The 24,072-nt window shown below is 39.9% G+C and overlaps 1 protein-coding gene, 1 long non-coding RNA gene and 1 other non-coding gene across 3 annotated transcripts; all 3 read right to left on the bottom strand.

Moving 5' to 3' along the window:
- Window positions 1–852: 852 nt before the first annotated feature.
- trnae-uuc (transfer RNA glutamic acid (anticodon UUC)) lies at window positions 853–924 on the bottom strand. The gene has a single exon. It is a non-coding gene; the product is annotated as a tRNA-Glu (tRNA).
- Window positions 925–12,121: 11,197 nt separating this feature from the next.
- LOC117970900 (uncharacterized) lies at window positions 12,122–17,904 on the bottom strand. Its single transcript, XM_059007433.1, has 19 exons — window positions 17,829–17,904; window positions 17,605–17,751; window positions 17,411–17,491; window positions 16,562–16,732; window positions 16,354–16,450; window positions 16,040–16,260; window positions 15,817–15,967; window positions 15,514–15,722; window positions 15,298–15,415; window positions 15,012–15,211; window positions 14,818–14,932; window positions 14,547–14,716; window positions 13,813–13,865; window positions 13,611–13,738; window positions 13,095–13,281; window positions 12,865–13,006; window positions 12,527–12,620; window positions 12,330–12,434; window positions 12,122–12,237 (listed from the first exon to the last, which is right to left on the bottom strand). Exons 4-19 carry the CDS (start codon window positions 16,664–16,666, stop codon window positions 12,128–12,130), a joined length of 2,205 nt encoding a protein of 734 aa, XP_058863416.1. The 5' UTR covers window positions 16,667–16,732; window positions 17,411–17,491; window positions 17,605–17,751; window positions 17,829–17,904; the 3' UTR covers window positions 12,122–12,127.
- Window positions 17,905–18,234: 330 nt separating this feature from the next.
- Window positions 18,235–18,638, bottom strand: LOC131705193 (uncharacterized). Its single transcript, XR_009310219.1, has 3 exons — window positions 18,549–18,638; window positions 18,409–18,467; window positions 18,235–18,318 (listed from the first exon to the last, which is right to left on the bottom strand). It is a non-coding gene; the product is annotated as an uncharacterized LOC131705193 (long non-coding RNA).
- Between the last annotated feature and the right edge of the window lie 5,434 nt (window positions 18,639–24,072).

Raw genomic sequence — 24,072 nt, forward strand, 5'->3', positions numbered from 1 at the left:
ATGAAGGCCACTTCTGACCAGACTTCTCTGGACAGTAGATGGGTGTACCAGGGTCCCACTGTTTTCTGCCAATTCTGAGCTGATGGCACTGCTGGACATCTTCCGATTGTGAAGGGACGTAAGCATGATGTGTCCTTGGCCGACCACTGCGTCTACGGTCCTCAACGTTGCCTGTTTCTTTGTGCTTCTTCAAAAGAGCTTGGACAGCACATCTGGAAACCCCTGTCAGCCTTGAAATTTCTGCCTGGGAGAGACCTTGCTGATGCAGTATAAATACCTTGTGTCTTGTTTCTGTGCTCAGTCTTGCCATGGTGTATGACTTTTGACAGTAAACTGTCTTCAGCAACCTCACCTTGTTAGCTGAGTTTGGCTGTTCCTCACCCAGTTTTATTCCTCCTACACAGCTGTTTCTGTTTCAGTTAATGATTGTGTTTCAACCTACATATTGAATTGATGATCATTAGCACCTGTTTGGTATAATTGTTTAATCATACACCTGACTATATGCCTACAAAATCCCTGACTTTGTGCAAGTGTACCTAGAAGAATTGGTGCTGTTTTGAAGGCAAAGGGTGGTCACACCAAATATTGATTTGATGTAGATTTTTCTTCTGTTCACTTACTTTGCATTTAGTTAATTGATAAATATAATCTATTAACAAGTCTATTTTTGAAAGCATTCTTACTTTACAGCATTTTTTCACACCTGCCTAAAACTTTTGCACAGTACTGTATATCTCAAGTAACTGTAGGTTTTTTTAAATACTTTTTTATAACTGTAGCTTTATTATCATAATGAAAACACATTACAAATGACCACAGTTCTGTAACAAAATGACAATAACAAAGACGTTCCCATACCGGGAGTCGAACCCGGGCCGCCTGGGTGAAAACCAGGAATCCTAACCGCTAGACCATATGGGAAGGTGATTATCAAACTCATTTACATGCAACAGTAGCTACACTCTGAAACCATGTGTAAGTTTGGAACATTCATAAACACTTATCTGTAACACTTTTTAAACGCGTCAAGGCGTTTACTTTATAAACATGTTTAGAATATAAACGCGTTAAGGTGTTTAAGTAATAAACACGTGAACATGTTTATTCGCTCTAACACTTTTTAAACACCTGAACACGTTTACAAATCTACAGGTGTTTAAGATCTAAACACATAAATGCTTTCTTATTTTTACAATACATAAAGACACAAATTAAACAACTTACTTTTATTTATTGCATATTTCAAAGTTAAGCCAAAAACTTTTTTAAACAAAAAATCTATTGCAATAGTAACAAGTATTTGAATTGTAATAAATATTTACAATTTGAAGAATAAAATCTGTTACACCTATATACATATTGTAGCGTGCATGGTGGAAGGCAGCAATAGGGCTGGTAGGTGACGTAATCACACACAGAGACATGAGCCCGATATACGCTCCTTGCAAAGGAGCCGGCTCTTTTGTACAGCGGTATCGGCGCTATGCTTTAGTGCAAGAGGTCCCGGGTTCGCGCCTACCCTCTGGCTGTGTGTGTGGATTGCCTCGCCCTGTGTGATGCGCCTGCCTGCGGGAACCGAGATCGCTACAATATATATGATTGTATTTAAAACATCAAATAGAATACTGTATATGTCCACTCCCTCAAATAAATTATTTAAATAGACAATAAAAACATACTACCTTATCATGAAATTCAGTTTTAACAAATAATTATTTAATTTGTTTACAGATATTTACAATTATGTAAGAATGTTATTGTTGTAATTCACTAATTTAATCGTTGAACCCTTTTGCAAAAAATCTGTATTCATGGGATTTGCATCCAGTAAATGGGTCTCCCAATATATATTGCTGCAGGAATCCAAGCACCTGCGAATAAACTTTGGGGTACTGCAGGTGGAAGGCATAGTACATTCCCAGGAGAACAAGCACAGCATCTAATACAGTTTTTGCTTGGCAAAATATCGCAACAGTATCCCTACTATTACAGCTTCCTGGAGGGTGTTCTTTGCAACACAAAGAACAAGATGCGGTGGTTCTTCTTGTGTGGTTTTCAGGTACTTGTCAAGTTCACTTGTAGATATATCCTGAAAAATATAACATAATGAAATGATGACAAAATAATATAAATATATAAAATATAACATTTTTATTGTACTTTGTTAGATACATTTAATTTAATTTTAAATTTACTGTGTCAATAGTTAGCATTATATAAGTCAATATAATTATGCTTGAATGACAATAAGAGGACATCTTGTTTGAAGCCGAGTCAATGGGTGCCCCCCCACTCCCAAACATTTTGATTAATGTTATTTAGTATAATTACCTCATATACAGTGATGACCGAAACTGACTTTTTCCTCTTTCCTTTATCAAATTTAGTTTTTTCTTCAGTGAGCTGAATTACAGGTATCATTCTGAGATCTCCCTGAAAAGAAAAATGGGGTGGGGGTAATGACCTTTGTATAAGTAATTGCTTTGTACAGTGGCGGGGTGTGAAGGGGGAGAGGGAGGAGGTTTGTTGTTCTTTTTGTTTGTTACCTTCGTGCGTTTCCAGCTGGCAAAGCCACAAGTCATTCACAAGAATACAATGTGTTTTGTGATCGTTTATTTCCTCACCTCTTTCTTGGATCCAATCAGTAACTCAGAGACCGTCCTAACCTGTTCAGCCCTTTTGCACAATGTTTCAAATCATGTACTTCCAAGGACCATTGCAAATTCACCCATTACCTAATAGAAAAACACATGCACAAGTATGAAGTTGAAAAAAAAAAAAAAAAAACCTCCAAAGCAGGAATGTTGAACTAGAATTTATAAACCCAGGACCTATGCTGTCAGATAACAGTTTTAGAAAACGGTTGACATTACATTAAAAATAAATAAAAATACAAATGAATAAAAAATAAAGTAAAATAAATGTCACAAAATGAGTTTCTGTATATCATCATCATAATAACTGTACTTGAATTGGATTAAAGCAAATCGCAACCTTTAAACCATCATTCACAACCACAATTTGAATTTTATTTTACTGGTCAGTAATATTGACTGTTTGATGAAACTGTAGAAGGAAAATAATAATGCAGTTAACTGTATGCAGGTGAATTGTAGTATGCCCTCTATAACTTTACAATAACATGAGTAAATAAACAAATACTTACAAATTTTCCCCATTCAAAACAAGGGTAAACTTCAACAATTGGTTTAATTCTTCCAGCTGGAAGAGTGGTCAGCCACAATCGACGATTGCCAAAGGTTTCTTTAAGAAGAATGTCTATGTGATTGTCATCAGGCTTATTTTTGTCAAATTCTTTTCTTAATTCTTCGACATGGCGGTTGTATTCTTCATCGGGCCGTTCTTCAGGCCTCTGTATGGTAGGTACCTGGGCTTTCTTTGCCATAATTGGTGCTGAATTGGAGTCAATGGGCAGGCTTTTCCTTTTTAAAGACCACCTCATGTGCCTCATCTTCTGACTGAGGCACTTAGAAAATAAGGACTACAAAACAACAAGAGGTGAAAACAATAATTGTGAATAAATACATCAAGTTTCAGAAAGAAATGGCAAGCTTCAATTCCCAATGTATTGTTTTGCATACTTGAATTCCATCTTACCCACGGTTCATTCCCTTCATGCTTAATGCATGGGTATTTGCTGTACAGCTTTTTTCAAATGGCCTTGTATTCAGAACTGTCACTTAGGCTGGGATAATTAGCCAGGTAATAATTAGATACTTCATCAACCATTTCATGCCATATCCCTCTTGAATTGCCAGCCTGAAGACTTTTATGCACCAGGTCAGAAAATGGAGGCAGAGGGGTTCTATCATCCACTGTTGAACATCCTGTAGAGTATAATAACAAATAAAAATACAAAACAAAAATAAGTCTGAGGCTGACATTGATTGATAAAGAGCGCAATCTTAATAATGTGCAACAAAATTAAACTGATGAGCAACAAGAAAAAAATAAACATAAACAGGTACTGACTCCGATTTGCAAAAGATTCCATGTACGCTGCGGAGTCAAGGGATAGGATTTCATTTATTTTTTCGAAATCAGACTTCTGCTCAATTGATGTTATGTTCACTTGTTCTTCTGTGGGTATCTGTGGGATCCAGCTCTCTCCTTCCATCAGTATTATTAAAGTTTCTGATTGCATCTCCAATAAGATTTCGTCATCCTCAATCTCAGTTCCGTCAGTTTCCAGGACCAGTATATGCCCCTTTTTTGGAAGGCCAAGTTTTTGTGAACCTGAAAAGGTTATCAATAATTGATCATTTAGATTTATACATAACAAAATAAGAAATGGCAAGAACAACAGACAGCCATTCAACCTATTTGACTTTTTCATTCTATTTTGAATCTTTTCAGCTGTTGTTAGATCCGTGCTCCATTTTGTGCCACCAGACAATTCAACTACAGAATAATGAATCATCCCAACACTGCCTTAAAATTTCTATAACAGACTGTAAAATATAAGTGGAATGTAGTTAATTACACCACCCGTCCACCCATTGCAACCATACAGAAAGATTATAAAAGATTATTTGGAATTATAGAAAGTTATATCAGTAACATTTTATCTACTCACCTTTTTCAAGAACTTCTTTGAAGGATGTTCCGCTGACCATTTTTTTTTTTGTTTAGGCTGCCGATCCCACACTTTGAAGACACCCACGGTGGGCTTTGAGGTATAAAAAGAGTGAGGAACTAAGAGACTGGGAGCATGGAACTAGGAGATACCGGAATAGGAAAGAGGGAGAAGCCGAGGGAAGTAAACGAAAATAAAGAGGACGAGATTAGACAGTGAGTGGTTGGGGGTTTTTTTTGTGCACGGACAGTGTCAGTTTCGTTTTGTTATTTTTTTTGTGGACTCACTCTGGGAGGACTGCGGAACTTGGTGATTGAAGACATTTGAAAAGAGGTACTGACAAGAACCTTTGCGTTCGTGGTTTATGTCAGGATATCAGGATCTCTCCTGAGGCCTTCAGCTGAAGCGCAGCACCCTATGGAGAGGGCTGCCCAAACAGGCGTCTGGACAGGAGCCCTAAGAGGAGGTCTGGACCAGAGAGTGGATGACGTATGGTTAAGTGAACAAATACACATTAAAATGCATCTAATGCTCAAAAATAAAACAATAATTCAAATAAACAAACTGTGCAAAAAAAGGAAAACCAATCCAATTAAAAATCAAAATTCATAAGTGATAATACTGAATAAAATAATAATCAACACATTCGTCACCCGTGACATTACCACCACTGCGATCCTGAAAATGTTTGGATGCCACAGAATTTAAGATCTGAAAATCTAGAAGATCTACGTGTCCAGTACACCTAGATCTCTCGAACATCTAAACGAGTCAGCCCTTAATAAAGACCGTCCGTGTTCATTTCGGCGTTTATGACATTGTCTATACACAACAGCTCTTATGTAATCCTATTGGTATCGAATCAATCGCAATTAATGTGTTCCATGTTTCCAGTCAGTTTGATAGAGTTAATACTGTATTACATTCTGAATATGAATACAGCTGAATTATTAATTGTTGATAATACTTAGAATACCAGATACAAATTTAGCATTAAAAAGAAATACATGTGATTTATTTAAACAGTCGTTCATTATTTTGTGTATCAGCCGCCACACAAAGCTGAGCGCAGTGCGGTATACTGTAATGATGCTCCAATCAGTCTGCCCGGACTGCACCTGAACCATCTTAAAAACACGAAGCCACTAATAAGCTAATTTGTAAAAGTTAGTAAAGAATTGCGCTGATATAACAAAGCTAAATTTGAACTCCTAGCTGGAGCAACGAGAGAGGGCGAGAGGGCGGGGCAGAGAAGGAGGGGGAGACGCTGCTAGGCAACCGGCTCGTGAACATTCCACTCAGCTCAGCAGAGACCGTTAGGATTTAAAAATGCGAACGTTCCGAGCGGCGTTAGGCGCTTCGTTAAATTAACACACCATTGCTGGCATTTGAATTTAACCATATTTTAAATACTCAAATAGGACTGTATTAAAAAATATATATTATGTTTTTCAAAGTAATATGTTATGTGGAATATTAAAATAATCAAATTAAATAACACGTTTGGACACCAAAATATTGTTCTTCCTCATAACGTGTTAGAAAATGTAAACAGCAGTTGGAGAATGCCGAAGTCGATCATCCTAGCATGTTAAACGAGGGCATTTCTCCTGTAAGCTGCGTCTAGTAATAGATCGTTAATACTGTTCTCAATGGTCCGCATCCCAGCCTGAGACCACGATCCAGTGGCCGACGGAGATGTTTTTCAAACTAATATGTTATTTGGAATATTAAAACAATGAAGTTAAATAACATGTTTGGACACAAAATATTTCAGTGACTTTAACAACTAGTCTGTTCACAACAAAAATGCAATCTGAGCTAGGAACGCTATTTTAGTCCGATAAAAATAAGTCAAATTGAACTGTCAGAAGTGGGATTTGAACCCAAGCCTCCATTCGGAGATGAGAACACACAATTTTTTGGAAAGTCAGACGCTTTGAGTCTGGCGCTTTAGACCACTCGGCCATCCTGACAAGCTGTGTTTGTTATTGTAGAAAACCGCATTATTTATTTCAGAACAGTCTAGAGTTCTCGTATCAAGGCCCGATTGGGTTTATTACGCACATACCAACTGTTGCTCCATGAATGATGTTAAGACAAGTGTAAAAAAAAGAAACGGATTGAAGCCAACCCAAAAAAGTAAGATTATTTATTTCAATATCGTTATAGCTATAAACGATGCATGCATTTTACAATAGCAATTGCTATTTGACAATGACCAATAAGTAATTTTGTTGCAATACTGTATACAATGTGAACATAATCAGACATTGATCCGTTGCCTCAAAGAAACAGCTAAAATTTGTATTTAAAAAGGACGTCCAACGTGGGCTCGAACCCACAACCCTGAGATTAAGAGTCTCATGCTCTACCGACTGAGTTAGCCGGGCTGACTGGGGGAGGTTTCTTTCACTCTAACCAACTGAGCTATTAATTTGTCGTCTTATTTGAGAAAATACTGAACGACGGAATGCGTTGCTCAGAAGCTGCTGCAAAACCCATTGATTTGATCAGGAGCAGTCTAAGAGTGTATTGTCTATTGTGGTGTTGGAGGACGCTTGACTGAAATGTTGATAATCGTAGGACATAGTTTCCGTATGTGCCTGGAAGCTCAAATAGAATGAAATGGACTTTGAAAGTTGTATTAAGTGCCTTGATGAAGTTGGGGGCAAATGAGGAAGTGCAAATCCGGGAACAAGAAGGTTGCAGGAATGACCTGATGCAGGGAAGCTGGAAAATAATGTGACGGTGGATTCTTAACATCTCAGAAAGCTGATAAGTATGGCTTCTTGACCAGATCCTCGAAGGGAGGGGTTTGGATTTGAAAAATTCAATTTAATATAATGTAGCAAAAGAGGTTGAGGCAGGAGGGTACTGAGAATCCCTCGGAATGACAATGAACTGCAGGAATTGATAGAAAGTTTAGAGTGTGCGAGATTCGCAGCGATAGAAAATCAGCTTAAATTATGTAGTTTGTGGTGTTATGCTGCCATCTAGAGGTTGCGATTGGAATTGAAACTATTGGCTTCAGTGAAGCAGGGTAGCATATATTTGGTTATTGCGATTAAAATCCTTGTCTATGTGTAAAACATTTGCTTTAGAACAGTTCGTGATGATATAAGTAAGTTAACGTAGGTCTAGAAGAGGAGCCTGCAGTATTTATTTAAATATTTATTTAATTAAATTATTTATTTAAATTATTTAAATATGCTTTATTTTGCTCTTATCTGCCCCCTATTTTACTGCATTTAATCCTGTACCTCAGAATATTGTAATCTCCCAAGTGTTTAATCTGTAGTATTTTGTACTTAATCATATCCTGATGTAACTATCACTACTTAATCATATCCTGATGTAACTTTCACTATTATCTGCTGTATTATTGAATTGTGGTTTGTCACACTTGAGAATTATTGTATTTCTTGTTCTTATTGTATGACTTATATTGTAACACTTGAATGTATTTGTATTTGCTTGCGATTGTAAGTCGCCCTGGATAAGGGCGTCTGCTAAGAAATAAATAATAATAAAATAATAATTTCGATGTCACAATTCGGCGAGTTGAAGCTCTCATGTTGCAAAAGCGCAGCAGCAGGAGCCAGAAGATTGCAGTCGTGAGGCACAGGCTCGCATTGCCTGTTAAAGCTGCCTGGTCGCCATGGCAACTTACCACTCCCAGGAGTCACTCGATGAGGCGTTGCCGTGGTAACCATGGTCTGTGAGGCGCCGGTGTGAAAGAGTTGCAGTGCAGCGGTGACGTCGGAACAGTCTTTCTGATGAAAACGCAGAGCAAGCTGAGAATGACGCTGCGCTTTGAACGGCGCAGACTGAGCAGGTAGGAAAATAGCAGATACTATCTTGAGAGCGCTGAGCAGAGAAATGGCCTGCAGTGAAAGAAACGAACAAAAAACAAACACAGACAAGGAAGCGGAAATAGTGCTGGGTTAAAGTAGAAAAAGAGAGAGAGATAGACAGGAGGGGCAGCCAATAACATACGTGGAGCGGCGCTGGCCCTGCCCTAATGAGCGCTGCATTGTGTGATTGGCTGGAAATACTAAAGGAGGCTGAACTGGGATCAGCTTCCACCCGGAAGAGATCGCGGATGCTACCGGGCAGGACGCCACGGAGGGAAGGAAAGACAGGCTAAAGAAAAGGATAAAGGATAAGAAAAAAGCAGCGCAAAGCGGGAGAGAGCCCTCTACGTCACCCCCCGAATTATGCCTAAAGGCTAACATTTAATAGAGAAAAGAGTAAGGTTCTGCACACAGGCAATACATTTCTCCCCCCTTCCTTTCTATATTGGTTAATTGTAGGCTCTAGTATTTTTTTTTTAACATCACTGAGTCCCTTGTCCCTGTGCAACCACAATGTAGAAACATATAGAGAATGTATGTGAATGGTCAATAAACATCACTGCTGTTTCTCTTAAAGCGTGTTTATTTCTAATACTGGACCCTGTCTTAATACTGTATTACATTCTGAATATGAATATAGCTGAATTATTAATTGTAGATAATACTTAGAATACCAGGTACATATTTAGCATTAAAAAGCAATAGATGTGATTTATTTAACAGTCGTTCATTATTTTGTGTATCAGCCGCCACACAAAGCTGAGTGCAGTGCGGTATACTGTAATGATGCTCCAGTCAGTCTGTCCGGACTGCACCTGAACCATCTTAAAAACACGAAGCCCCTAATAAGCTAATTTGTAAAAGTTAGTAAAGAATTGCGCTAATATAACGAAGCTAAATTTGAACTCCTAGCTGGAGCAACGAGAGAGGGCGAGAGGGCGGGGCAGAGAAGGAGGGGGAGACGCTGCTAGGCAACCGGCTCGTGAACATTCCACTCAGCTGAGCAGAGACCGTTAGGATTTAAAAATGCGAACGTTCCGAGCGGCGTTAGGCGCTTCGTTAAATTAACACACCGTTGCTGGCATTTTAATTTTGAAGAAAACCATATTTTAAATACTCAAATAGCACTGTATTAAAAAAATACTTTACTTCAGTTCCAGACCGTTTTCCAACAAATAAAAGGAAGTGCGTATTTATAATAAGTATATTTGTTATGATATTAAGACTAAACAAATGTGCTACAGTTTAGTGTATCATTTATTTATTTATTAAATGTTGTAGTATTTATTTTTTTAATATTGTATTGTTTTCACAAAATAACATCCATACATTATCAGTTCATCTGCTAGAGTAATCAAATCACAAATATTACTCGTCAGTAATTCATACATAGACACGCTGTGGTAACTTCAAGAAGTTAAAATGTAAGGCTGGATTAAAGTTTAACCAAAGAAATAAATAAATACATTAATAACGACATGAAACAAAAATATGTTTTGGTAGCTCATATGTATTTAAATTACAAAATGGAACTGCTATTTAAATCTAAATTATATTTAAAAATGTTTGAGGGGCAGACTAGCATAGATGATTTCTAAAATCCATTAATGTGTTAAATGGTAACACCACATTAGCACTCCGAGAAATATAGAAATTGATCATTTGTAAAGAATTAGCTGTGAGATTATAATCAGAATTATGGATGCATGGATTTTTGATTAAAATATACCCACATGTGTTTTTGTTTCATGTCGTAATTTATTTATTAATTTCATTTTAACCCCTTGCTGGTGCCACGGCTTGTCTGTGTATCAATTCACTGATATTTGAGGTTTCGTTTAGTACACACTAGCAGGTGATCTGATAATCTTACTGATGTTATTTTGTGAAAACAATAACACGTTAATACTGTGCTACAAAAAATGACTCGCCGTGTTGTAACTTGTGCGGGTGATGTCATGGGTTGTCATGGCAGCGCCGATCATCACGGGAGTGGTTATCAGTGGTTGTCGGAGAAACGCTGGAGTTCCGCTGGCTTCCGAGGTATCCAATCCGAATATCTAAATCAATACAGTGACAACAAAGGAATGTGACATATAAACCTAATGACTACATTAATGAAGCAGTAATACACGACAGGGTGTGTGTGTTATCATGAGGTAATATCACCACGCCTTGGGTGCGTTGGGAGGCACTAGACGAAGTCGAGTTCTTCAACCGCCCAGGAAGTGGTGATATATCTCATGATAACACACAGACCCTGGAGTGTATTATTGCTATTATTAAATGGGTCTAGGAGTGTGGTGTTGTTGGTAAATAAAGAAGACTTTAAACCTTATTTTAATAATTTTTATTTGTGTCACCTTCCACTGAGAGAAGTAGTTCCACAGTAACTAAAAATGGTTAGATTAACAATTAAACATTTGATTTTAAACCGTTTTGTATAATATTTTCTTTTTCGGGGCTTCGCTAATAGTTTCTTGTTTAGGCTTTGTAGATATTGAACTGGATCATTGTTTCAACGTGTATGTCTGGGTTTTGTCCAGTAGATGGAGCTGCTGCTGCTGTTGTGATGTTTTGTTACAAACGGGACGGCGCTGCACAGAGCGGTACAAACTGTGCAATTAAAATCTCCGGTAGTACTACAGACGGGCCGCCGATAGTCATCTCTGATTAACCCAACATGAATATAAATACGAACTCAGTCCGTTGCAAAGATCACTCAGAGTGACGGCGCCGGAGAGTTTGATAGCAGATTTAATATGAATGTGCCTGATCGAGTCTTGCATCAAACTCAGCGTCCTCTATATAATATAAACACATTACACAAGGGGTTGCCAGCGGGTGTAGTGAATTCAGTTCCAGTAATCGAGCGCTCTCTTTCTCATATATATCCTCCTGTTTTACCAAACAGCTCAAAGAATGGAACTTCTGGTTCGGACTGGTGCGCGGATCTAAAGATTCCCCGCATCAGGTGTACCGGTTTGTTACGGAACATGTTCCGTGAAAGGAGTTTATCCAGTAACAGACTATATAAACCACAGTGAAAACAAACATGAAGAGAACATGTTGCCAAGTAGTGGTTTGTTTAACTAGTTCCTCAGTAAAATAACTCATGTGTACACACAGTATTAAACTGAAAAGCTAAACTAATACCTTACTTGGAGCTCTCAGCAGGGACCACTTCCAGTAAAAGACGTATAAACCGCAGTGAACAAAATGAATACAAACTTGCATTCATAACAAAAAAAAAAAAAAAAAAAACCAACCCATATAAGTCTACACACTTTGATGCTAGAACATAATACATTTTTTATATATAGTTTATGTTGATAACTTCACCCTAAACTTTGCATACTGAAAGTAGCATGTCAAAGCAAGAAGGAATATAAAAAGAGGGTTACAGCTCCATGGAGGAGGAAAGTCTTTGCCCCCACGTTCACAATGAATTAATGAAGGGTCCTTGAATAACACACCATATTGAGAATGGCCTGATCAGGAAACAAGCAAAGCATTCAATGCAGTAAGAGGAGAGAATCCCATTAACATGGCCATTCTGACACACACACCAATATATAATCTATGTAGAATTAGTCAAGCACCCACCAAGAAAAAAAAAAACACACCACACAATCCAAACAGCCTTTACAAGCAAGATTTTTTTTATTTATCAATACACACTTTTTGGCATTTTCCAAAAATATACAACTCCAGCTACAAAGACAACCACTGAACACACACCCATTGCAGCTCCCAGAAGGGACCACACATTGAATTGGCCTGCAAGAGAAGAAAGAAATAGTTAGTGGAATATAAAGAGATAGTTATATATTTTACTTGAACTGCAATTGTGTTCACATCATGCATATTACCGCTTCTAGGCATAAAGTGAAGGGATCCATCTCTCTTCAGCTCAATTGGGCCAGAAGACACAAATGCCTTTACTGCACCACCATCCATCCCTTCAGCACTGCGACCTACAGGAGGAATTAGGAGGAGTCCATCAAAACAAACTGGACAAAAATGCATGCAAAATGTCCCCCCTCCCCCCAACAGACAGAGCTCTTACCAAGCCTCTGTTTCCCTGGAATGCACCGTCTGCTACAGAGGCTGTCTGATGGCCGGTTTGAATCGCATATCACAACACTGCAGTGGAAGTAAATCTGAAAGACAGCACACCTTGTCAAGCAAAACTAGCATCAATAGATCAGGCAGTACCATCATCCAATGAGGATTACTGAATTGAAAAACAAATATATTGCATCATAGTAAGTGTTTCTTGCAAATGTGCAGTTACATGTTTTCATTCCAACTCAAAGATTTGAGAACAGCGACTACTTGCAGCTTGCAAAGCAATCCAAACCATGCATTGTGGTACAAGATCCCCATCCCAACACTCCACTTTACCTGTCCTTTCAGTGCATCCCGGCCGCTTGTGAAGGAAAACATTTTCACTTCAAACCTCTTCAGATGGGAAGGCAACAGCACTCTTGCATTGCTGGAGACTGGGTGAAAGATGGTCAAGTACTCATCTGCAGAGTTCTCACAGCTAGAAAGAGAAAGTAGGTCAGGAGCACATCAGCCACAACTCCAATTCATAGGTTTTGTAGCAGCAATATCATATTCCAGGATCTTACCTGTCCACAACATCCCACTTTGGAGAGCTATTCCTGTCAGCAGAATAGGTTGCCCAGCAGTTCTCCAAAAACAATTCAGCCTGTGGATCCCTGCTGTACAGGAGTTCTACCTCAAAATACAAGGGTCTTCGCAAGTACTTCACAACAGGGTAATCCTGAGCTCCATAGAAGTCATTGTAGGTTGAATCTGCAGACACACAAAGGGAGAATTTATAGACAGAACATGCAGCAGTGTGGAGTAGTGGTTAGGGCTCTGGACTCTTGACCAGAGGGTTGTGGGTTCAATCCCCAGTGGTGGACACTGCTGTTGTACCCTTGAGCAAGGTACTTTACCTAGATTGCTCCAGTAAAAACCCAACTGTATAAATGGGTAATTGTATGTAAAATAATGTGATATCTGTATATTGTGAAATAATGTATAATGTGATATCTTGTAACAATTGTAAGTCACCCTGGATAAGGGCATCTGCTAAGAAATAAATCATAAGAAATAATATTTCTATTTCCAAGTCATACCCAATGCAAGCCGCATGATGACCGCAAGGTCCCCCAAGCCAGGCTGGACTACAGGTGCAGGATTATTCTGGTACAAAAACTGTACTACCTTGGTGTCATTGACCAGATAGTAACAGGCAACTCTCAACCTGGAAAGAGGAGATGGGGTTAGGAGAGTTTCAGGCTCAACCACAAGGATAAGCAATTTGATTGCAATCCTTACCGGTAAGACGTGAACAGCACTTCATTCTCGTAAGTCAGGAGGTTGTTGTCAAACTGGAAGAGAAAATCACAAAGGCTCAGGTTGCAATGAACTTTAGTATGGAGCTGCATACCAAGTTGCAGACTAGCTAATATGGTACTCGGGATCATCCCCAGCTGTGTACTAACTAACCAATTTCACAATTTTAAAAATAAAAAAGCTTGGTTATAAATAGTTCAGTTTCATAATTGAACATTTGAGACTTATATTTGTTCAATGTTAGAATACCACAAGGCTGTCTATAGAAACTGATAGACTAAATATTGTTTCAGTAACCTCTAGGAGGGCAACAGCAGTTATTTTGGGTTTGTTGCAAATACACATTTGAATACACAGCTGGTGACTCTTGCGCTGCAATTGGTATTAACTCGTGTACTAGTTTAGTCCCGTCCTCTGTCCTAACCACGGGATGATCCCCAGTTTGTATGCTCCTTTCAGTTCATTGCAACTGACCCAAAAGGTCTAGAGACAGCACATGCAATACCATATCAAAGAGTCATGTCCTGTGTCACAGCACCTTGGTCAATACAATGGTGGCATCCTTCAGATGACAAGTGTCTGATTCATGCAAGCAATTCAGCAGATACAAAAAACACAGGTCACCATGGGTCCCCAGATTGATTCAGGTGTGTTTTGGCCACCCCTTATCAACATGTTGAACTTCCTCAAATAGGATTTGATGGGTCAATACTAACCCTTCTAGTTGTTCCACAGGAGTTGACATTAAAGTAGAAAACCGCATTGATAGCATCAGACTGAAGAGGCCGGCAACTCGGATCCCTTAGAGTTAGTTGACTTGGAGACAAGCTGGGGACAGATTCCACTTTCACAGCAAGAGCTGCCATAGTTCCATTGGTGAAGCAATCTGAAACACAGCATTTGAATCCAGGTTAAGGAAACAGATTATAGCTTCAATACCAATTCATGCAGCTATTATACAGAATGCTTAGTCTGCAGGAGAGTTACCAATCATCTTTGTAGGGAAACTGCAGGACAGAGAGAAGTCAGCCACCACAACCATGGTCCCAATATCCTTCAAGGTCAAGTCAAGCCTGCTTCTGATGCCTGAAGAACTGATCACCTACAGGAGACAATACACCAGGTCAGTAATGTGTTGAACCCAAAACAGCTAAAACACATTTTAAAGTTCCATCACGTACTTCATATGTGGCATCAGCTGAATTATATGGCACAGTCATCCAGAAATTGGTAGCGTTGGCATTATACTTGTACAGGGCAAGCAGACTCCCACCAAGTTCTCTTGAGCCCACAAAAGGAATCCAGTTGCGACCCATGTTGCCATATGTTACCATGGTATAGAATGCAGCACCGTCACAGTAGCCAGTTACTGTAGGTGGAACTGCAAGAGGAAGAGCAGTCGTCAGGGCAATGGACTGGATTGGTCAGAAAAGGTTAGTTGTAGACCACAAATAGTCAGGCACTTACTGATGTCTTGGAGAATGGCTTCTACTACAGCAGGATGAGTAAAGGGTGTATTCTCTGGCACTATATTCAGCAAGTAGGTCAGGGGCAGAATGTAGGTTCTGGTGTCTGGAGGAGTTACCTGAAAGAAACAAGGGTTTGTAGGATTAAACCCAAAGTCAGACAGCAAGCAAGTGTTTTCAAAAGGGCAATAGGATGGTTGAACAGGTGGGATGTTACCTTTTGCTTCACATTGGGGTCCTCAAATGGCACCTGGAGGGTGTAGGTCTTGGATCCATTGGGAAAGACATGCTCCTGGACATTATAACCTTTTAGGTTGGCTTCTGGCACAGTTAACGTCTCTGGTCCAACTATAATTTTGACCAGCTCCACATCAGGCAGGAATGTCCCCAGGGTCACATTGAACACTCTGGCTTTAGGAACAGTGTCTGAAATTAAAGCATGCAGTTAAAATGATGGATATGAAGTGGAGCACTGCAACAAATCCCTTTGATTTACTGCATGTGGACAAGTTCTACATACTGTTTGTGACAACTGGTGGCCGAGGCATGAAAGGAGTGGTTATTGGATGAAGTACTGTGTACTTGGTCTTCTCAGGCCCATCTTGCCAGGTATGCTCCAGCATTGGTTCAATAGAGTAAGAGATCACATAGGTGTTGTCCAATACATGGCTCTGAAAGCACAGAAGCATCTTAGGAGGAAAGCTTTAAAATGAGAAGGATTTAGATGTTGAACTTCTACATACCTTGTAATATCCACCATCAGCTCCCACAGGAATTTTTACAGTGATTAGCTGGGGACCGACATCCAGTTTATAATCTCTATTATGAATCGTTGCAGGGTCAAGCTTGCGGCCATCAACTCCCATTTGAACATCAAGGGTAGTAATTTGTGGTGTCGGAACAAGAGGAGGTAGAACACGGGGAACATTCCATGTAATCATCTGTTCTGTGAAGGCTGTTCCATCTGACAGAAAGGAACACCATAGACTTGGTAAAGAAATCATACCTTAACCTAGAACAGTTCTTGAGCACCGTTGCCCTCCATAAGCTTACTAACCAGTAGGACATGTAACTGCAGTGTCCACCATCATGACCATCCATCTTTGCTTATAAAAGGTGGTTGATCTTAGCACAGCCATTGGTACAGTTTGGATCTGTTGGAGAGGAGGGAGGGGGGGACTTTTACTAAAACAAAAGCAAGACTAAATCTACCTTCATAGTCTGGATATACTGTACTAGAGAACAATGAAGCCTAGACTACTTACCACCTGAGGCTGGCTTTCTGTGGAGTTGTATGCAGCTCTAACCAGAATTCGAGTTGGTGTAGTGTTTATGCCATAGCCATTTGTCATGGCCTGAGCAACAGTCATAGTTGTCTTTCTATTTGCTGGGAGATGGAACACAATTTTCCAGATGCTGTTGTCAGCAGCAGTTGCCTAGCAAAAGAGAAAATCTCATTAGAATAGGGAGTTTGAACACAAAGCATCCCCAGTCTAAAGGATTTGTCATAGCAGATGTCAGGTTTAATAAAACAGGAACCAAAACTGAAAGGTGAAAGTTTAACAATGTATCACTCAACCGTTCTATGTTCACCGGGCATCTAATGGAACAGAGTAAATACTCAAATACAACTGCGTACAAAAGAGCCTACGTGAAAGCATGTGGTCTGGATCCGATACAGGCAGAGTTTACAGCCATTCATTTGTACTGGACCTTAATACATAAGTGTACCAAACTTTAGGACAATACCTGAAATTGCACCTATGCAGCAGTCTTCAAAAAGGTAAATCAGGACACATTTAGCATGAAGGGTTTATAACCCTGCACATATGAAGCCACTACCTCAGTGGTTGAAATACAAGGCTTACACACACCGACAAGAAAGGGTTAACTTCTTCACAATCAAATTTTACCAAAGCAATCACAGAATACATGCATGCAAAGCCAATGCCTTAAATGTCACACAATTCCAATATGGTCACCCTCTTGGGAGACAGGTTAAAGTTAAGGGGGCTGTTAGATTTTGCTTCCTCTAGATGAGACAGTAGAGTAGACCTCAATAGGCAAGACCAAGGGGACGTGAATGAAGCAAATGCAAAGTCACATGATTCTACCTCAGGGTATACAAGGGATCAATCAGGATCATCTTGAACAAAGTTTGGCTCAATAAGTGGTACACCTCTTCTCACAGAAACCTAAAGAAAATTGAGATTAGTCATGAGTGAAGCACTTCTGCAGTGACAATTAAATACCCACACAACCCAACAAGTTATACTGAACAGCATTATCACATCCCAACAGCCCTTACCTCCATGTAGTTTCTTTCACACAGAATCTCCCTCTCTGCCCATGGAGGATAGAGGCATGTCATGCTCTGAACATAGGAGGAAGCTGAAGTCATAGCACTGTTTGAGAAGACACTGATTTGTACTGTCAGCTTGTAGGTCTCATCATTCTGGAAACAAAGGCTAAAGTTAGTCCCAGCATGTCACCATTAGAAACAAGTTTACAAGAAATAAAATGAAGACTCACTGTGTTCTGAGCAAAGCAGCTCAGCACAGAAGCAAGGAACTTGGCATTTCCCAAGAAGTCAACGGTTAAGCTATATCCACACTGTGCAGCCATAACTATTTATATTAGTAGAATTATACGCTCGTTCGGAACAGTAAGTTTAGAGTAATTGATGTCTATTTCTGCGCACTTGCAGTCAACAAATCTGACTAAGGTTGTAGCAGCACAGGTCTATTTAGTGTGAACAGCAACATGCTTTTAAAACCAACGCAAGAGTTTCATACCCTGCATTTCACAAAAACAAAGCCTGGTTGATGCCATACAGCGCAGGAGTGCTCTGTACTTAATTCACGTCATTACATTACGAGTCAACAGGCTTTGAACATCAAAAGCTTTCCATTCAAGAAAAATGATCACTCACCAATCACATTGATGCGAAAATACTTTCCAACAAAAGACTTATCCAACGTCATCATCATAACACTCCCTTGACATTCTGTCCTCACCGCGCCTGCAGAAGACAACGATACTTGAAAACACACAACCGGCAAATAAACAGGAAGCTGAAAGGACAGCTCTGCTGAAGCGACCGTTATCGTACCTAGAGGGGGGTTCTGCGTCCAAACTTCAGTGACTAACACTGCTAACAGCAATGTTATTCTGCATTGGAAAAAAAAGACGCAAGTGAGAAACACACAATAAAATGAACGTTTCTAAAGCAGAGAAAAGATCAACAATTACCCAAATCTAAGACAACACGGCATCATTAAATCCAAGGCAGCCCCGACCGTGAACTTCTTTCACCGTTATAAAGAAACAATAATAAAAACAAACCCGTCAGTAGTTGAGTTTGGTGTTCCTTAGTGCGCAATGGGTTTATAAAGAGGTTCAGGTGCTAATGGGAGCTAATTAGCTGCAATTGATGCACGCACCTCTTTCATATTAGTCCTCTGATTTTCAATCAGTACGTTAATTAAAATAAATAATAATAATAATAATAATAATAATAATAATAATAATAATAATAATAACCCATTTAGAAGATTGTACTTTGAATTGAAGTTTGTCAGAAGTACGTACGGAACAAACTGGACTGTCACCTACAAGGACTGTCTGATTAAAGTCTCAGCTATGGAGGCGTGTAGTAAACAAACCCCAATGAATAATAAAAAGCAGGCCGCGCAAATGAAGAAACACATTTATATCATGCAGGAATCCAGGCAGATGTGTTGCCTGCGCCAGTTTGAGGGGACGAGAATGACAGCTCGAGTTCTGATGTTAACATCCACAAGTCAATTACCCATTTTTACAATTTCACCAGACTGATAGGTAGGCTAAGCAGACATTAATGTAGACAATTTATTTGAGGCCACTTGATTTAAGAAACAGTGCAAAGCATCTCATTAGCATGTCAGATTTGCCATGACAGGGGCAGTCCCGGGGAATAGAATGACCAAGTGGCAAATGGAAAGCACAGCGCTTAACCTGAAATACAACGCGCAGTATTGATTTAGAACAGACTAAACACAAATCGGATGGCGTGCTGGAAATTTGAATTGTAATCAATTTATTTAAGATTTGAAGTTCCCATTTCAATTATTGAGCTTAATTACATTCATTATTTTATGTATAATTAATTCAATTAGTGTGTTGAGCATTTTCAATTTGGCATATTATATTCGAGTGTTGAGCTTTGTCTATTTGACAGCTGTTATTTCAATTCAAATGTTGAACTTTGTCGTTGATGGCTTTTGCAGTTCACATTTTTGTTACATTCCACCTCTCATAGGTTTGAACACAAACGGGTTTATTTGTGAAATTGTCAGATTGTTTCTTGTGTATCCAGCGATCATCTGAACTAACTGGTTCAGTGGTCTGTTCCCGTGAATAGACAGCACATGCCTGAGGGGTGGTGTTCTGTACAGCTGTGCGTTTGAGTAAAGTTTGTCGCGGAGTTTTAAACGTTCCCATGGCAACTGAGTCAACAAAACAAACGTCATCACGCATTGAGACGCAAGCTAAGGGCGAGAAGTAAATGGTAAAAAGTGAAAGCAGTGTGAGTCAGTGGAATTTTTTGATTTTTAGATTTTATCAAATGTTCACGATAATCATGTGTATGTTAGTGTGTGTGTGTGTGTGTGTATCAGTGTGTGTGTGTGTGTGTGTCAGTGTGTGAGTGTGTGTGTATCACTGCCTGTGTGTGTGTGTGTCAGTGTGTGAGTGTGTGTGTGTGTATCACTGTGTGTGTGTGTGTATCACTGCGTGTGTGTGTGTGTATCACTGTGTGTGTGTGTGTGTGTGTCAGTATGTCAGTGTGTGTGGTATCACTGCGTGTGTGTATGTGTGTGTGTATCACTGCGTGTGTGTGTCAGTGTGTGTGTGTGTCAGTGTGTGTGTGTGTGTGTGTCAGTGTGTGTGTGTGTGTATCACTGCGTGTGTGTGTGTATGTGTGTATCACTGCGTGTGTGTGTGTATCACTGCGTGTGTGTATGTGTGTATCACTGCGTGTGTGTGTGTATCACTGCATGTGTGTGTTTGTGTCAGTGTGTGAGTGTGTGTGTGTCACTGCGTGTGTGTATGTGTGAGTGTGTGTGTGTGTATCACTGCGTGTGTGTGTGTGTATCACTGCGTGTGTGTGTGTATCACTGCGTGTGTGTATCACTGTGTGTGTGTGTGTCAGTGTGTGTGTGTGAGTGTGTGTAGCACTGCGTGTGTGTGTGTCAGTGTGTGAGTGTGTGTGTGTGTATCACTGTGTGTGTGTGTATCACTGCGTGTGTGTGTGTATGTATGTATCACTGCGTGTGTGTGTATCACTGTGTGTGTGTGTGTGTGTGTGTATCACTGCTTGCAGTTTAAACAATGGCTCACAGGAAACCTGTCCCTGGAAGATGAACGGATGTGGTTTACAGCCCTAATACATTGAAACCGTTTCAAATAAAAGCAAAATTGACAAGAGTCCCTGCAATGGCCATTATGGCACCAACTTAAACACAGTAATGTTTTTTCTTAATGTGCCAGTACAGTGTCAGTTCCAACACAATTCAGATTGCCAGCACTGGGCCATGTACTGGGCCCATGTGCAAACAATACCGATCAAATTCTGGCACGCAGTTGTTCCAATATAGTCAAATTGGCCTGTCAGCATTGCACCAATACTGGTGAAAAGGTTTGCTAATATTGGTCCAGTATTGACCCTTTTCAGACATGTATACTGAGCAGCTGGGAATCTACATGAATTCAGTGTTTTAATTGGCTGAGAGGCACATAGTGTTTTATGTAGCCCTTTGAGCCACTTTGACTCAATGACCTAACACATGTCTCAGCTGTGGTGTCCTCTATGACGGGCTCCTAAGTGTAGTCACTCCAGCAAGTTAAACCAGTTGCTTCCAGATAGTTTTAATACACACCTTTTGCAGTGGATACAGGGGAAGAGTCACTGAGATTTTCAAAGGTAAGAAAGGTGTAGGCTACCTTTACAAATAAATAATACTTCAATAAGAAATCAAGACCTGTCTGTGACTACGGATATGTATCATTATAAATCACAGACTTATAAGTAAACGGCATCTAAGCAACTCCATAAGATTCTTAAGAAGCCCAGACGTAAACGTATATCAAACAAGCCATCCTTAACTTATTTTTTATTTCCATTGATCTAAATTCAATTTTAATATCCACATTCATGATATAACTCTATATACAGCCACAATGGCACGCAAGCACTACATCTATCCCTGTGGAAGATGAAGGGATGCGGGTCAGCAGCGGGTACACTGGACAGCTCCAGCGATTCAACACATGATCCAGAGAAGCGGCTCCGTTTGCTTTCCAAATATCTGTTTACAGAAGAACAGGAACATCTTCCTTCAGATGAACCAGGATTTTTTCCCCTCTGTTGCAACGTCATTCAATTGATTTTCATGTTCCTCTAAAATGTCCTCTCGGTTTGGATTTAATTTATTGAATGCTCTTGTGTTAAGAAAGCGCAGCAGCTGTGAAAGAGCCCGGATAGCTCAGTCTGTAAAGCATCAGACTTTTAATCTGAGGGTCCAGGGTTCAAGTCCCTGTTCGGGCGATGTTTATTTCAGGACTATGGATACATATAGCATGACAATAAAACAATGACAACACGCTGAAGTGTTCCGGTGTCAGTCTTGTTCGCAGCTGATTTACAGTCAGCAGTTCTGCAGGCGCACAGCATGCTGGGATGCAGGTCACTTTTTCTTTTTTAAAGCCCCCTTGCGCGCCACGCTGCAGACCGGTGTTTATATTGCCAAATAAATTATAGGAGTGATTAATATTTACTTTTAAATTAGTATACGTTACCATTCAAGTAAAAACGGTATGAATGTGTTTATCGATTGATCGTTTAACCTATTACATCCCTAGAAGGGACATAGTATAATTAAAAAAAATGCCATGTACTGCTTTTGCTGACCAGTATCTTTTTCTTTCTAGTATATAAAAGCTACATGTCACATTTTGTAGATGCTTCACGTTCCTTGCTAGTGCCGCTCTATAGAACCTCCGGACTTGACCACGTTTGATAAAAACATAGAAACACAATTTTGTTGGCCCAGCCAGCCCTAGCAGTGTGGGGCAGCAGTGTGGAGTAGTGGTTAGGGCTCTGGACTCTTGACCGGAGGGTCGTGGGTTCAATCCCAGTTGGGGGACACTGCTGCTGTACCCTTGAGCAAGGTACTTTACCTAGATTGCTCCAGTAAAAACCCAACTGTATAAATGGGTAATTGTATATAAAAATAATGTGTAAAAAAATAAATGTAATTGTATGTAAAAAAAAATAATGTGGTGTCTTGTAACAATTGTAAGTCGCCCTGGATAAGGGCGTCTGCTAAAAAATAAATAATAATAATAATAATAATAATAATAATAGCCCGGCCGGCAGTGGAAACAAGGTATAAATCCTAACCACTAGAGCACCGGGGAAACTGATCACTGATGCGAACATCTGGAGTGGAATGAATTATTATTCACTGAGAAAAGAAGCAGGAATCATGCTGAACATCCTCACTACATGAGCAGCGTGCTCCTGGGCTGTGGAGTTACTCTCTCCCTCTTGTGGTCACAGAGTGTGGTGCAGTCCGTGCTGCTGGGATGTGGAATTACTCTCTCCCTCTTGTGGTCACAGAGTGTAGTGCAGTCAGTGCAAGGGGATAATCATTGTGTTTAAAATGCTGGTCTGCTGAAGGGACATTTTAACATTCTTTAATATTCACTGGCAGGGGTGGAAGTTGCAGATGTTGAGATATTAGAGTCAGTGTTTCCCAGCATGCATCACTGTGAGCAGCTCCTTCCTCCAGACACAGACCACACTGTAGTGTTTAGATGACTGGGTGTGAGGAGCCTTGTGTTAACAATGGGAGAACTGGGCTGACTGGGGAGGTAACTGCTGCCTATTTCCATTGTCATGTTACTGTACTGTTATAGTGTGGAGTAGTGGTTAGGGCTCTGGACTCTTGACCGGAGGGTTGTGGGTTCAATCCCAAGTGGAGGGGATACAGCTGCTGTACCTTTGAGCAAGGTACATTACCTAAATTGCTGCAGTGAAAACCCAACTGTATAAATGGGTAATTGTATGTAAAATAAACTTATAAAATATCTTATAAGAATTGTAAGTCACCCTGGATAAGGGTGTCTGCTAAGAAATAAATAAATAATAATATTACATTAATGACAGCAGTGGTGCTCTGGCTCCCTCGTGTGGTCAGTACTAATATCTGCAGTGTGTCTCTCCGAGGTCACATTAATGAGCGCACTTTATTCACTTGAACACAGAGCAGCTCCTGTGTTAGCTGTCACTGAATCTCTTTATTCCATGATTTGCTGTATTGAGCTGGAGGCTCAGAGAGTGTTTCCTCTTTCCTATCAGCTGTGTGTTTTGTGTTTAAACCTCAGAGCACTCTGGATATTTACTGACACCCTCCTCCCCTTTCCCAACTTGCTTTTTGCTCTTTCTTTTTGCATTAGGACTCTATAGAGTCCTTTTATGTAACTGTAACACCCGCTAGGCAGGGCTTACGCAGAATTGAAATACATAATCACATTTGGAGTCGGTCTACACCAGATTAGTGTGTAAAACACTGGACAAATAAAACAGTTACAGGTTATTTTATTCTGAAAGCAAATCAAGGATGGGATCAGAAACACGGCCTCTTCCAATTAAAGAATCTTATTTTATTGCAGATGAAAAGAAATGGAATGTTAGCAGCATATTAATACACAGCAGGAAACGTTCAGCACCAGA

Source organism: Acipenser ruthenus, chromosome 35 (genome assembly GCF_902713425.1).
Source record: "Acipenser ruthenus chromosome 35, fAciRut3.2 maternal haplotype, whole genome shotgun sequence".
Taxonomy (NCBI): Eukaryota; Metazoa; Chordata; class Actinopteri; order Acipenseriformes; family Acipenseridae; genus Acipenser; species Acipenser ruthenus.